Source organism: Ambystoma mexicanum, chromosome 9 (assembly GCF_040938575.1).
Source record: "Ambystoma mexicanum isolate Mex_15411 chromosome 9, UKY_AmexF1_1, whole genome shotgun sequence".
Lineage (NCBI taxonomy): Eukaryota > Metazoa > Chordata > Amphibia > Caudata > Ambystomatidae > Ambystoma > Ambystoma mexicanum.
Genome location: NC_090931.1, coordinates 907,939,027 through 907,954,721, shown reverse-complemented (window position 1 = coordinate 907,954,721; position 15,695 = coordinate 907,939,027). Strand labels below are relative to the sequence as shown.

General features: G+C 42.9%; 1 protein-coding gene across 2 annotated transcripts in view; it reads right to left on the bottom strand.

Moving 5' to 3' along the window:
- FTCD (formimidoyltransferase cyclodeaminase) overlaps positions 1–15,695 on the bottom strand; it is a 212,007-nt gene that overhangs the window by 116,301 nt on the left and 80,011 nt on the right. For both annotated transcript variants that reach the window (XM_069616046.1, XM_069616045.1), the window contains exons 2-4: positions 5,374–5,557; positions 4,698–4,826; positions 2,102–2,190 (exon numbers count right to left, since the gene is read on the bottom strand). In XM_069616046.1, the coding sequence (XP_069472147.1) occupies positions 2,102–2,190; positions 4,698–4,826; positions 5,374–5,557 (402 nt within the window). The remainder of the gene's footprint in view (positions 1–2,101; positions 2,191–4,697; positions 4,827–5,373; positions 5,558–15,695) is intronic.

Below are 15,695 nucleotides of genomic sequence, written 5' to 3'. Positions count from 1 at the left end.
TTTTTTGCAATTTTGAAACTGGAGACGAATCCTACAGGAACCGGGGGGGGGGGGGGGGAGAATCACCCAGATTGTAAGAGCCTGTTATTATGTTACAAATGTAATTGCTAAATTGGTTTTGTTGATTTTGAACTGCCATACATTACCTGATTGATTTATTGTATGCAAGTGTGAGAGAGACAGATATCCATTTTCCTTTAGTTTATTTCAGGCAGGGAAATCCTCGGCAGGGTAGGGATTGAGAGGCATTTATCCAACCTTATTATTTAATAAAATGTCAAGTATTGAACACTTTACAAAGTTGCCTGCCTCACATTTCTGACCCCTCACACTACACACAACCTAGCCAAAAGACAGGCAAATCCTTTCCCAAACAGGGTTTTGCTTTAGTGGGGATTTTCCTGTTTCAATTTTTAGATTCAGGAGTTTTCATTTGCTCTTAAGTACAGTCTCAGCAGGCTGATGGATGTATGGCTTTAAATTAATCTTAGCTGGAATGGCTCCGGGCACTTGGATGCCTTTGGTCCATTTGTTGACATCTTCTAGATTTAGGGACAGCCCATTCATGGTCAGAGAAATGTGCTTTCTCTCCCAAAAAGAGACACCCACGGGATGTATTGCAGTCCAATATCCAAGATGTTCAGAATTCCAGGGCTATGAGGAGGATCTGTGGAATGACAGGCTCAGTTTGATATTTGCCTGAGAACATGCCTTACATGAAAGTCAAAGAACTGTTTAGAGCGCTGGTCACTGTATCGAGCCGCAAGTGCCTCAGATGAGAATCTTAGTAGAGAAGTCCAAAAATCATCCTTTGAAAAGAAATGTTTTACCTATCATTAGCTATTAGGGAATGCTTAGTTCAGGGATGCACAACTGGTTTTGCTGGAAACACGAATGTACTGCACAAGCCCCCATACAGGGAGATAGAGAGGTACTCTATCTATTACTTTTTTACATTAACACGTGGTACTTAAAAGAAAATACATTTTTTTGTTTGTTTTTAATGGCATTTTTTGTACGCCCAGACCCAGGGGGTATCATGGAATTCTGTACAGAGAACAACATCTCTGAAGGTAGGTCACAAAGGACATTAGTCACATCAACCACCATGTTTTTACAAGCTTTTTGAAGGTTGGGTAGGAGTGCTCATTTCTCATGGTGCGGAGGCTCCAGAGGGGGGATGCTGGGACACAGAAACTGAAGTCTCTATCGAGGAGTGAGGAGTGTGATGCTGGTGGCAGAACCTAGCGACTGCACGTGATATTTCAAGGCAATGCTGGTGCAGAGGTAGAGGGGAGCCTCTTTGCAGAGTGCAATAACTAGTGTTTTGAAGTCAATGCAGGCTTTGATGGGTAGCCAGTGCACCTCTCGCCCGGTTGCTGAAATGTGATCTGATCAGCGCAGACACAAAGCAGCATGCAAGGCTTTGTTCTGTAATAGTTGAGTTTGGCCAAGTTGGTTGCTGGGGTGCCCATGAGGAGTAGTCCATTGCAGTAGTCCAATTTACGGATGAGTGCTCTAGCGAGTGTAAGGCAGTTGCTCAGGGAAAGAAATTGTCTGGATAGGGAAATTAGTGTGCCGGTGTGTGCTGTGGCTGAGTCCAGAGCATTGATATGTTTGGTCATGGTCGGCTCTGTTTCCAGATGAACACCCTTCAAACGGCATTACCAATTTATTACAGAGCCTTCAAATGGCAGTTTATTATATAGTCTTCAAATGGCATAGCGAATTTAATGTATTTGTATTATGCAGATGAAAGCATGTTTTTAAAGATCAAATTTTAAGACCTGGGCTTTAGAGGCTTGCAATTAAGAATGAAAAATAATGTAACGGCTCAAGCACTGCTTCCGTCTAAAATGGATTACTTGAGAAAAAAAAAAATTTAAAAAATCAGAAGTATACGCAAGCAAAACCAATATTACAAAGTAACTGCCCTCTTCAACTAACTTCATGAGATGTTCCAGCACAGGATTTAAAAAGAAACTGAAAAAATTAATTAAAAAAAAAGTTGCCTCGTGTCTTCTTCTGTAAGCCACCAGGCAAAACAGGAGAGCAGAATAACCCCTGGATGAAGGATTTTTCCTCAGGATCACCAACATACCTTGTCAGCAAGTCCCTCGTATTCACCAGATCGGATTGTGGGTAGAGACCTCCTACTCTCCTGTCGGGCAGCTTCACCATACAGGTACACTGGTGAAACAAAGCAGAGTGAACAGATCTGAATAACCTGTCCTTGAGAGCTAGAGCAATTCACTCAACACAAGCAGCAAGGCAAGACGTTCAACACAAGAACTCGGGCCATGACCCATTCATCGAAGACAGAAGACAGAAGACCAACACAGTCCGTAGCTTCCACAAATCCAGAAAGATTCCACAACAAACCCTACATAAATAGCCCAATGTCATTCAGATTCCTGTATATGCATTGTCCTGGTCATGTTCCCAGAGAGAATTGCCAGTACTTCAGGTTTGGTTGGTGTTTCTACTCACTTGGCGCTAGTACATTTCATCATATGTATGTAATTCTGTTGTCTCGGTTGTGCATAATAAATAGGATCCATACAAATTCTTTAGTGTTTCATTGTTGGTTTATTGTAGTTTTTCAAGGTTTTTGAGAAAGTGGTGCCGACACGTGTTTCAACCTTACAACAGGTCCTTATCAAGGCCACCGGTTTTTAGAAAACAAGTTTATTTATTTCCCCATTTTTTATTTATTCACAATTTATTGGATAGTACACCAGTGTTTGTGACATGCATATTGTGATACGTGCGTCAGTGCGTGAAGTGAATAGCATTAGTGATCTGATTATTTGTTCCATTTGTCAAAGAGATTTCAATTTCGGGGTCCATAGGCAGTTAGGACACAAACCAAATATAGTTTCATATGTACAGTCATTTGTTAGTGCATGGAGTATTCATCCCATCACAAGTAGCTACTCTACTTCCTTTTCCTTCCCTACCTTGTGCCTAAACTCTCCAAACCTATTGGATTATTGTAATGCTACATGTGTGCATGTTTAACAATGAATGTTTTTTGATAAATCAATATGAAAATTCCATTGAAATTGTGATGCATAAACACTATGAATACTTATGCACTAACAAATGACTATCACAATATACATGTCACAAACACTGGTGTACTATCCAATAAATTGTGAACTGTAGTGTCCTCTAAGTGGACCACCTCACGTTGGACTGCCAGGCACCCTTCATGCATGCAAGGATGAGCAGACACCGAGCTGGGGTGCAACACTTCTTTATTTCACAAGTGCCAACCCTGAACTGTCGGCGTTTCCCGTCTCCCTGCTCCTCCCCTTCCGCCCGCCTCCCGAGCCTCCCCACGTGACAGGGGGGCAATGACTACACCACATGAACGAATACAAAATGGGGAAATAAATGAACTTATTTTCTAAAAACCGGTAACCTTGATAAAGACTGGTTGTAAGGTCGAAACACGTGTCGCCACCACTTTCTCAAAAACCTTGAAAAACTACAATAAACCAACAATGAAACACTAAAGAATTTGTATGGATCCTATTTATTATGCTCAACTGAGACAACAGAGTTGCACACATGATGAAATGTACTAGCGCCAAATGGGTAGAAACACCAACCAAACAGAAATGCACTTTGGGCACTTCGAGTATGGGTCCCACGGTTTCTACCAACCGACTGCAAGTACAAGCAGGAAAAGGTTGGAGAAAGGCGTGACATCCACCAGCTCCTAGTACTCATCCCCTTCTTTTGAACTAAGTACTTCATAAGGTGTTGCTAACTGAGCACAGGGCAGCCATTAAACTACAGCACAACTAGGTGCAAGCCAGAGTGCTACCATCCCATTCTCAACAAGGATTCCACAACCAGCCCAGGGCCAGGTATCATAAAAACCATACCAGCCACAATCTCGTATCAGTTTACAATTGAGTGGCAGCATAGTACCAAGCCTGTGACAGGGGCAAGATGTAAAACCCAATGTAAACAGGAATGCATATCAGTTGCCAGCTAGCCAGCCAGATTCTCTTCACAGTATACCATGTAAAGAGCAGTAGGAATAATGGAAAAGCCTTCCGTGTGAGCATGCATTACGGCCAAGACCGACGATCAAGGGATGGAACCATATACATTTATTTATAACGCGGCTCAATGGTCCCGGAGGCATGATGGCGCATACAGACAAAAAAAAAAAAAACACATACAGATATCCAACATAAAACATACAACTGAGTGGCCAAAACAAAATTAGTGAGTTAATAGCTATGGGGGGAATCATTTCAAAACAATATTTAAGTTAGAAGTCATTGATAAGTGATTCAACTTGGTGACTTTATGCATAAACAAGGGTAGGCTACTAGAACCACATCCCACAACAATGCAGTCCGTCGTGTTCTCTGAACTACACCAGTTCTCGATCGGTGTTCTCCCAAGGACCTTCAGGTCCTGAGGTCCAACACAGTTGGGTATCACTTTTAGATTAAGCCAAGCTAAGATTCTATTCTTAAGGGTCTCCCTGGATTCCAACTGAGCCGGTTTCTTGACGTTTGTGATGACAGTTTCTGGGATCCGAGGCAAAGCTCCTAAGCTTATAGTCAGTAATATAACGGACTATAAGGCGCACTTGGCTGGATGGGCTCCTTTATGTACCCATGTTACTAGATGGTGTAACCCAATGTCAGAAAATCTCAACCTCCACTCACCAGGCACACCAAGCTCATCGGCCAACTTCTGCCCAAAGCGATTGGCACAGCAGACGCATTCCTCCATGGACACATTTCTCACTGGGATGAAGGGGCAGACATCCAGGGCACCCATGCGCGGGTGTTCACCTAAGGACAGACAGAAGCCACGGTTAGCCAGCGTTGGGCCCTTGAACATTAACATTAATCCTTTGTATGTGATGGGTACACACTGAACTGGTCAGTGCACAAGATGGCCATCACCCTCGGTGTAGCCTCCCCAGTGAGCCCCCCCCCCATATTGAGGGATACATGCATCCTTCTCGCCCTCCCCATCCTGTCCTTTTGCTCTTGCTCCACACCACAGCCTCCTCCTAGGATTCCCTCCCCACACCTTTGTAGAGTTTGGGGGCACTACAAACTAGAGATCCATTTTCGCAAAGGGTTTTTTGGCTCCATTTTGTCGAGAAAACCAACATGTCTCGATGCCTGTGGGCTGTAGTGCGCTCTACAAATCCAAATAAAACAAAAACAGGTTTCAGCTGACCAGGTCATCCCATTAATCCCTAGCAAACACTGCAGGTGATGCCTTGTCCACTCATTGACCTATGAATGCAATGGCCCCACATAGATTGTGGCCCACTGGACCCTCAGTGTCTGGCCAGTATGAACACTTACTCCCCTGCAAGGGCTGTACCTGAATGTCGAGTCATGTCGATCAGTGAGAAGGCCACCCTCGCCCCATTCAGCGCTCCTTTCACCACGGCTTGAGGGGAACCAACAAATGTGTAGACTGTGCGGTTTGTGGAAGGACCAGGGTCCACATCCAGCAGCAGGCAGCCTTCAGTCTGCGAGATGGCACTGGCAATCGCATCAATGACCTGTAAGGAGAGACGCCATTGAAAGGGGACACCCCAGATAATTCCTTTAATCCCAACTCTTACCCTCCCCCATTGCATCACCACCAACCCAACCCTTTATGTAAAAGGACACCAATGACCTAAAGAAAGTAGCAACATCAGTAACCTGTAAAAAGGGCGCAGCGTCGTCGACTCCTTTGGTGGGGGGTAAAGACAGTAACATGCTGCTGGGTTGGGGGGGGGGACACTGCAATGACCATGGGTATAATTCTAGGGGGGGGGGTGGTTGTCCCACCTACTTTAGTGGCACACTATTTTGTACCCCTCATTTGGGAGGGTCTCTCCTTTATATGCCATGTCCTCCCAACATTTTCAGAAACGTTACTCCTCTGACAATGACTGTGGCAATCAACGAGAGAGGTAGAATTATGAGCCCACACCCTTCACTGAAGGGACCAGGAGAATCAGGTTTCCAAAGCCAGAAAGTGGGAAGGGGAGGAGCACTGAGGATTGACAGACAGAAAAAAAAAAAAAGACTTGGCTTGACACGCCTTGAATTGCTCCTTATGGGCAGAAAGGACAGGAGGGAATCTTTTGAATGAAGGTTACTTTGTGCCATTGAAACCTTTGAGGCCAGGTCATTAAAACCAAAATCGTGGGGGAAAAGAGTGATCAGCTCGCTTACAGAAAGTTAAGGCATGTCCACTCAGAGCGATTTACAGTGGAGTTCAAAAACCATGCTTGGAATCAAGTTTGGAAATGTATAGATTGCAAAACAATTCTGAAAGCAGTTACAATGCTGTTCCCCTGGCATCCGATTGGTTAACAGGTCAATCATTGTGGACTGAGCAGCAGAACCCTTTTCTCCACCCTGCACAAGGTTGTTCACCAAACAGAGGCAATTGTGGGAAATACGACTTTAATTCACACTGAAACAGCTTCTCGGTTACTTATCCTACTAGTGCGCTCCGCCTCAGTACACTTGCCTCAAAAAACTAGCATTCCACCCCCTACCAATCAGCTATAGATCACTTCACATCAAATCCCTTCCGATCAAATACGCTCGTTAGGCATTGCAGTGCACGGTAAGCAATATTAGCCCGCAGTCCATGTTTAACCAAGCCAAGTGGATTTGACGAGGACTAATGACCATTACAATCCAGTATAGCCTGCCAGACCATGGAGCGCTGTAATCACTGTGTGCAAGGAAAACACTGTATAAAAAGGTAGCAACAGGCTGTTCATTGAAGAAGAATTGAAACCGGGCATCCCCATGCCTCGCTGCTTGCTGGGTCCAAGAGAACGTCCAACTGCCAACCACCTTCACAACTCCAATCCCCACAAGACATTCCCCTATGCACACATTAGCACACACACACACATTCCACAAGTACTGGAAGTTTTTTGGCAAGAGCAACTGAATCAGATCGTATCTCTCCAGGACTGAGATCTCTGCACTGGCTCCCAGTGGCTGCGAGGATCAAGTTCAAAACCCTCTGCATTGTACACAAGGCTTTCTGGGGCCTGGGGCCGCAATACCTTCAACACTCTCTTCCCAAATATCTTCCTATTCGAGCTCTTTGCTCATCAGCCTCCAACTCCCTCAGGGCCAGTCGTTTCTCCAAGAAACAAGTTGGTGGTAGATCTCTCTCTTCAGCTGGGGCCACCCTCTGGAACAGCCTTCCTGAAACTTGAGAACCATCTCCGGTTCCGAAGCACCTCAAAACCTCTTTGCTTCTGCTTTCTCTCCCCCTCTCCCCTACTGAATTCCTGTCTGTAATTGCACTGGCTACCTGGCCACCCTTCTGATCTTCGGGCCCTGGCCCCACCAATTGCACACCTGCACTGCCTCCCTGGCAACCCCCGATCCAGGGGACTGTTCTGTATCCCTACAGTCCCCCTACCAGCATTTATGTATGCTCTTACCTGCACTTGCCACCTTCCGGCCATTCGATTACCTTATTTATTCTACTTTCCACCCCCCCACCCTGTACTGCACTTTCCCTTCCCCCTTTACCCCGCACTTATCACTTTCCCCCTTCCCATGCACTTGCACGATCTAAATGACACCTGGCCTAGTAGGATCGTTGTCTGTCCTCCCTCTGTTTCCCCCTCCCTTGCCTCGTCGCACCTCGAGACACTTGTGTATAGGTGCGTTACAAATGCCATATCACATTATACATGAAGAGCCCAAGCCGCTTGTCATGCATATGATGGCTGGCAAAAATGTTAATCAAGGAAGAAACCAAGGCACTCCAATAGGGAATCCCCATATTGATTCAAACTCTCAAAAAATCTAAATGGAAACAATTAAGGAAAACGATTAGTCAGAGTTTGTTCAATATTAATACATTAGAGTTAACAAACAGTTAATTCAACTTGAATCAATTGATACTTCTATTTAAATTGTACACAATACTCCTATTTAGGAGACATAATTAACATCTACATGGGTAGAGTTAATACATGATAAGTACTACAGATTGTACAATAACAGATTAATGGTTCTGTGGTAGATGAGCGTGTCCCGTTTAAACCCTACGCATTTTGGGAATCAATACCTTCTTCAGGCGATGAGAACTCTCCCTTCCTGCAATTAAGGATGTGCAATGTCATAAGTGTAAGGCTAGACTAGAGATTACAAAAAGTATTAAGACTAAATGCAAGTAAATTAAATAGGTCTCCAAAGTACCAACCTGAAAAGTGTTGTATTAGGTGACACCACTAAATGCGCTGTCTGTGTTTATCTGTATACGTTCAATAGATCGGAGGGATAAGGAGAAGAAAAAGGGAGGAGTATTACAGGCTAGTTTGTTAGAGAACACCGGTATCACAAAGACAAATAATGTATAACAACTAGAGAGGTTGAGGGGATCAAACACTCACTGTTCCTGCATCTGCTGTGCCAGATAAAGACATGAATGGCAACTTGAGCGGTATATCACTTCAGTGGGTATGCTAATCTGCTTTCTCGCGCTGTCAGGAAATTATCAGAAAAAGGAGGAGTGTGTCATTCATTCCTCGCCTCGGATTAAGACTAACCTAACAGTAAAGGGCAAGATCAAAGGCATACTGTGAAAGTACGGTGAGCCATCATAAGCTTACCTACTATTCACCAGCAAATGGGCCGTAGCGGGACGCAAGGCAGGTAGCAAGCAGTCTTCTGACCCCCGGCAAACGCATATGCAAGTGGCAACCTTCACGTTATCTTAGTTCCTGTCAGTCTCATGATTCTTGGAAGGAAATTAGGAAAGTAATTCAAATGTAGCAGCCATCTTTTGAATGCAATATTAATTGCGTGACCATCTCCAATTAATGGATGGATCTGCATTATCCTGCCATTAGTTCTCAAAGAGAAACAATGTGAAGACAATTAAAAATTCATATTTATGTAATCCACATGCGTATGGGACGGCAATGCCATCACGTGTTAAGGCAACGTGTAAACTATTTTAGACTTGGCATCCCACTCAAACTGCGAGAAATTTTAATGTCAAATGTTTCTAATCAAGATGTTGGATATCGAATAAAAATGAAATGTTTGACGTTTGCTTGAACATGTCAAAGTGAGTGATTGTAAGTGGGAACTGCTCATTCACTGCAGAAGTTACAGCTGCAGAGCCTCACATTACAAAGGATAGCGATCATCTGCTCACTTTCTATCATAGGTTACATCACAAATTGTATCAACACATGTGAATCTCATGTTTACACCAATCCGCCAAATCTATTAGTCTAGAACCCAAATTTAAATTACCTGAATTTGCAGAATATTCGTCCCTGTATGATGTTCTATATCTGAATTGCTTTATTCATCTAATTAGTAATATTGAAATGCTCTATTGATCTGCTAGTATATATCAATATAATTCTATACTGAAATAGACCAAGTAGGGCTGGCTATTAGATTTGTCCTTGACCAAATAAAGCAAATGTAATTATAGGTAACAACTTTCAAATTCAGTGTTCATTCTCTCAGAGATTGGTGATCCATTTTTTCAATCCAGATTATTTCTTTTTGCAGAAGAACTTTACTCAGATCTCCTCCTCTAGTTGAGGATCTGGTTATCATCGGCATAATTAGTGTAGGTGATACCCAGACCATCAAACAGGGGCTTCGTGAACACGTTGTATTGTGTGGGTGAGACGCATGAGCCCTGAGGGACTCCGCATGTAATGGGGATGGGGTCGGCGGCAGCTGTGGTGGAGAAGACACGCGTGGATCTGTTGCTGAGCAATGACTCGACCCAGCCGATGGCCTCTTGGGAGAAGTGGGCAGCAGAGTCCAGGCGATTGCACAAGATTTTGTAATCAACTAGATCAAATGCTGCGGAGAGGTCTAGGAGGAGCAATAAGGCAGTTTTCCCATTGTCTCTCAGAGTGTCAATTTGTGCCTTCAAGTCGATAAGTGCTGTTTCTGTCCCGTGTTGAGGTCTGAAACCTGATTGCCGAATACCGAGGAGAGGGTTGGTTTCAAGGAATTTTTGGATTTGTTGGTATGCTGTCTTGTGGTAATCGGTCTGTAGTTGGTGGGAATGGAGGGGTCAAGAGATGGCTTTTTGAGAAGTGGGGAGGACCCAGGACACTCTGAGGTTGCTGGGGACGGTGCCTGAGGAGAAGGAGGCGTTGATAAGTCTTGTGATGAAGGGTGAGAGGTCTCTTGCTGCATCTTTAATAATTTGTGGGGGGGGCAAAGGTCTCCCTGACAGTTGGATGGTTTTAGGCTGAGAATTTTTCCACTTCTATAGTGGAGACTTTGGAGAAGCTAAAGCGAGAGGGGTTGGGCAGCGGGAGTTGAAGCGTGAGGTATGGGGTCGTGTTAGTGGGGTTGGTTGGTTTAGCTATGGACTCTTTGTTTTTAATTTTAGTTTGAAGGCTTGTGACTTTATTGTTTGGGGCATTTTGGACACTAGTGCACCATTGTTTGTCCTTCACGCAGGTGTCAGGAGTTACCACTGCTGTTTCCAGTTCTTTAATTATCGTAAATAGCTCTTTGGTGCTCGAATTAGATTGTGCAATTCTCCGGTTTTACGACTCTTGTTTGGAAGCTATGATTTCTTTTTTGTAGTTGGACCTTATTTTATTGAGCAGTGTTTTGTTGTGGTCTGTGGGAGATGTCTCCAGGCTTGTTCCTTTTTGCGTTTTTCTAGTCTAAGTGTTTTAAGGTGATTAGAGAACCAATGATTGAGATGCTTTTATGGTTTACATTTTCTTAGTTTTAATGGTGCAATGGAGCCTAAAGCTGTGCGCATGGTTTTGTTATAGCCTTCAACGAGGTTGTGTGGGTTGGAGGTGGCCGGGAGTTGGTTAAGTGTGGGGAGGATAAGAGGGATCGGTTTTTCCACTGATCTTTTTCTTACTTCTCGTGGGGATGGCAGAGGCTATCCCGTTGTTGGTGATGGGGCTCGAGGCTAGTGGTCTAGTAGTTCCAGGATTATTACTTGCATCTGTGCCACTGTGTGGTGAAATTCAGAGAAATGTTGGGAGACTGGAGATCGTTCAGATTTTGTTCTAATGTTCGACTTCTATTCAGTCCATCACATCTTGGCGTGTTGTAATGCCCACGTAATAGATGCCACATGGCCATCCGATGCCATAGATGACACTGGTAGATTCACAAGTGGTAGGGTGTTGAACTGAATAACTTTACCCGTGTATGGATTTTTCACAGCATGTTGCCCTTAATGTTGTTACAATGCTGGCAATTAGCACATGGAATCTTTTCTTTGAATGGTTTCGCTGTCGTTTTGAGTGCATTGATATCTGCCCATATCACCATATGGCTTGGCTTTTTTGTAGGCAAAAGGTGGTGTTGGAAAATGTTTCGATGTCACGCCATAACTGGATCCAAGTGCAATATGTTCCAATTCATGATTCTCTTAATCTGAAAACTCTGGTGAGAGTATGTTGTCACGCAGACTAGATTTGAGGAAGATTCTGTCTTTGGAAGATTCTGTCTTTGGTTATCAGGCTCGGTAGACGAGGGATCTCACTTGTCTTATGTAGTGCTTGTTCATTATTGGTCCTCAAGTACCCTCTTTTAAGCAATGTGTTAGTCAACTTGCACATTTTCTCCACATATTGTTGGTTATCGGAGATAATGCATTTGTATCTTAATTGACTAAAAGGGATACTTTCAATTGTTGACTTTGGGTGAAAACTAGTAGCGAGTAAGATGCCATTTTTGTCGGTAGGTTTGGTCTAGACGGTTTGAAGTATTTCATCTTAAACATACTTCACGTCTAATAATTCTAGCCTAGTGGAACTACGTTTGTGGGTAAATTTGATTCTTGGAGTCATTTCATTGGCATTCATAGAATTCTCCCAATTCTTCCACTGTTCCACTCCAAATTCTGAAGATATCAATGTAACAATAACAACATTTGAGGAGTTCTGTCCACTGTGCAGTGTTGAATATGTGTTCTTCCTCCAGAGATGCCTTGTATGTAGTAACATAACTGGGAGCCATAGTGGCTCACATTGAGGAATCTGCAATTTGTATCAAGTAGCAATCTTCAAATCTAAAGAAGTTGTTAGGACAATATTCAATAATCTCAGCACAAAGATAGTCTGTTGGACATTTGGGGGCCATCAATAATAGCCATTCAACTACCTCAATTCCTGCTTGATTAGTTATGTTGGTATATAAACTCGTCACAGAGTAAAGAGGATGTCCTTACCACTTTCTAAGTGGGTCACTTGTATCTTCGTTAGAAAGTCATTAGTATCTTAGATATGGTCTAGTTTGAAACATCAGTTGCATAATTCGGTCAATATACTTGGCTAAATGCACTAGCAAACTGTTAGTTGCTGCTATAATTGGACGACTTGGAGGCTCTGTCAAGTGTATGACTTTTTGGAAGTATATACATGACCGGCATCATGGGATGTTTGTTAGTAAGGCAAGCTTTCGTATGATGGTTTATATACTCATTCAATTCTGCTTCGTCAAGTACTGTCTTAATTATTCCTCTCACACCGTTAACTTACATGTAGGTGTATGTATCTGCAAATTGTTGTTCCACTTCCTCTTTAATTTGACAAGATCCATAATTACTAACGCTCCTCCTTTATCAGCTGGTTTGAGAATGAGGTCAGGATTCAGACAAAGAAGTTTAAGTGCTTGCTGTTCGCAGTTTGAATTACCACCTCTATGTCCTGTTGGGAATTTAAAAAAATGTTGAATCCTCCATCACATTTTTTGGAATATTTCAAGAATGGGGTTTTGTATAAACAGTAAGAATGTGTTCTTTGACCGTAGTTCCAGAAATTCGCTCTTCCGATCATGGCAAGTCCACTGATTCAAAGAATAATTTCAATTTCATTTTTCTACACAGTTTAAAGAAGTCAATTGTTTCTTTAAGGAACAAGCTATATGTGGTACGAAGGAGATAAAAGGGCTTCTTCTCAAAGGCAGTCAATGTATACAATGAAATATTAATTCCTTTGTCAAAAAGTCACTTTCCTTGGGGGATGTTTTCTTCTTGCTTCTTGTTGGGAGACGCTTTCTAAAAAGATCCCCCAGCTGAAGTGTGAATGGATGTACCTTCTTGCTCTGTTAAATCAAGTTCCAAAGGCAGGAGCTTCCTTTTCTGCACTCAATACTTCTGAAGCCGATGTGCCAGAATGTGGTTTGAGGTGTTCTCCTAAAGTTCGGGAAGTTCTGTCCAGACTGATTGTCTCTTATCGTAGTATTGTTTCCAAGAGTAAACAATGTCCAATTCGTAATACAGAGTAGCCCCTCCTATTTTTTTTTAACTCAATTCCATGTTTGTATCATTCTAATTTCAGGTCGATGTCAAGTGATGATAATTCTTCTTTTGTTAAAAATGTTGCTAAAGTAGATTTAGTTAGTTCAATTTCCAGTTCGATATTTAATGATTTTGCCAATTCAATGGTTAGAAGAATAAGGTTGAGTGAACATGGATTTAGAATTAGTCGCCATAGTTTAACGAATTCTGGGTTTCTTTGCACAGTGTCGGTTCCAGATCAATTCTCAGCTCTATTGGGATTGGTTGTGCCTTGTGATAAGTAGACAGTGTTGTGGCATGTAGTCATTGGTTAATCTCCCTTCTAATTAGATGCTCCAAATGTAAGATAAGTTAGTCAGGTTTTTTTTGTGTGTTGTCATTTGTCACCTGTTGATTTGATTAAATTCAGAATTCCTACTGCCCTTTCTGAAAAGGCCAAGGTAGCTGCTCTATTTACAGTACATACATATGATGGCCGCCATGAAAACTGGGTGGAAAGAGTGCAGAGGTCGATGGAAGGCAGGGCATTTAAATGCGAGGCATGTAATTTAGGCAGGAGGCAGGGCCAACCGCAGGCAACGTCAGCTTTCACCAGAGCCACCGCCCAGTTCTTACCTTCTGGATGTCAAATAGTGGAACAAGTATTTACAAGACTATTTTAATGATTTGTCATCATTAAAGGGCTACTAGAAGTTTACCAATCCGGTTTTTGTCCAAGACATGGCACAAACTGCCTTGGTTGCAGCTGTGGGGTGATATTTTATCAAATGCTGATGCTGGTAATGTTATGATGTTGGTAATGCTTGACCTCTCCACTGCCTTTTATCTGGTGAATCATTGTATTTTACTTTCTAGATTATCTCTGAACCTCGAAGTGTCACCCAGTAAATAGTTTTAATCCAACCAAACAGATTTCCTCTTGGTACCCTTTATCTTTTCGACCCATTGAGGAGTACTACAAGGCTCCCCCTCGCCATTGTTGTTTAATGTGTACATTTGTCACCATTTTTCTCTTGGTGGAGTTCAAATGGTTTTACCACTCTTACGCCAATGATACACCGGTGTATCAAAGTGGTCAAACAGAACGCCTTGTCCCGTTAAATTTGTCTGGACAAAATGGAATGTTGGATACTTCTTAATGGCCTGCAACAAAATGGATCTGATCATGGTAGGAGCCAGACATGAAATTATCAATGTGCGTCTACTCCCTACTCCTTCTCAGTTTGCCCTCCCTATGAGTTACGATAGATATGGATTTATTTATATAGCACTTCGGTCCAAGAGCTGTACATAGAAATATTTACATACATTTATCATCCCAACCAAAGTTGGTGTTTATTTATTGACCTCCAACGGATGAAAGAAAGTTGGTCTTGCCAGGATTCGAACGTGCGACCTGCAGGTCACACAGATAGCAGAAGTGAGCGCTCAACCAGCCAAGCTATCTTGCCGCCTTATGCAAGCAGAGTAGAAAACCTAGACATTGTTTTCAGCACATGTCAGAAGTTCAAGTCTGCCTATTACAAACTTTGGCTTCTTTGCTGGGTTTTACATTTCCTTCCTACATATGTTCATCATACAATCATTGGTTCTCTCATCAGCACCAAATTGTGCTAGGCTAATGCCCCTTTGCTTGCCTGCCAGAATATCAGATGACCGACTACAAGCGGCCAAGAATGCTGCCATTCATTTAATTTTTAGGCTGAGGAAACCGACTACCAGTACAAGTGATTGAGCACAGTGCAAGGAGCGTCTGACACAAGCCAGGATTTGAATCTGATTTTTAAATGCCTCTATGGTTTAGGTCACTAGTCTCCCCCTTACACGCCTGCCAGGTCTCTGGTCTGAAGCTTTTCCTTCTGGAAGTACCAAGAAAACCATTTAAACGTCAGGCAGTTGAAGATGCTCAGTTTTAGCGGCAGCAATGATTATCTCCCTCCAGCTTTGTGAATCAGCTTTACTTTGTCGTAAAGCCTTGAAATCCCTCTTCTCTTTATTCTGCCTGCGTTCTACTTTCTTTCACACTCAGATGAAGTTCGGTCTGCCCAGTTTGAGTGTTAAGTTCAAATATGGATGTAGCCCAGTATTCCCACATGGCAAGCTGCTGACCAACAGTGGGGGCAAATTACGAGAAGGAGCCAATCACCCCATACTGAACAATCCAAACAGGTAGGTCCTCTAGCTCCAAGGCCTATGTAAGATATAAAGCCAGAACGAGAAAGAGGGGATGGAGTTATCCAGAAGTCAGCAGATGCTTAATGCCATTTTCGAGCCAAAAGTTAAAATTCAGTAGACAGATTTTAATCATATGAAGAAAAAAACGAACAATAAAAAATTGTAAAAATCACTTCTAAACTGGGGGAATTCTTCAGGCTGGCTATTGGTTTCAGACATTCACAAAATGTCCA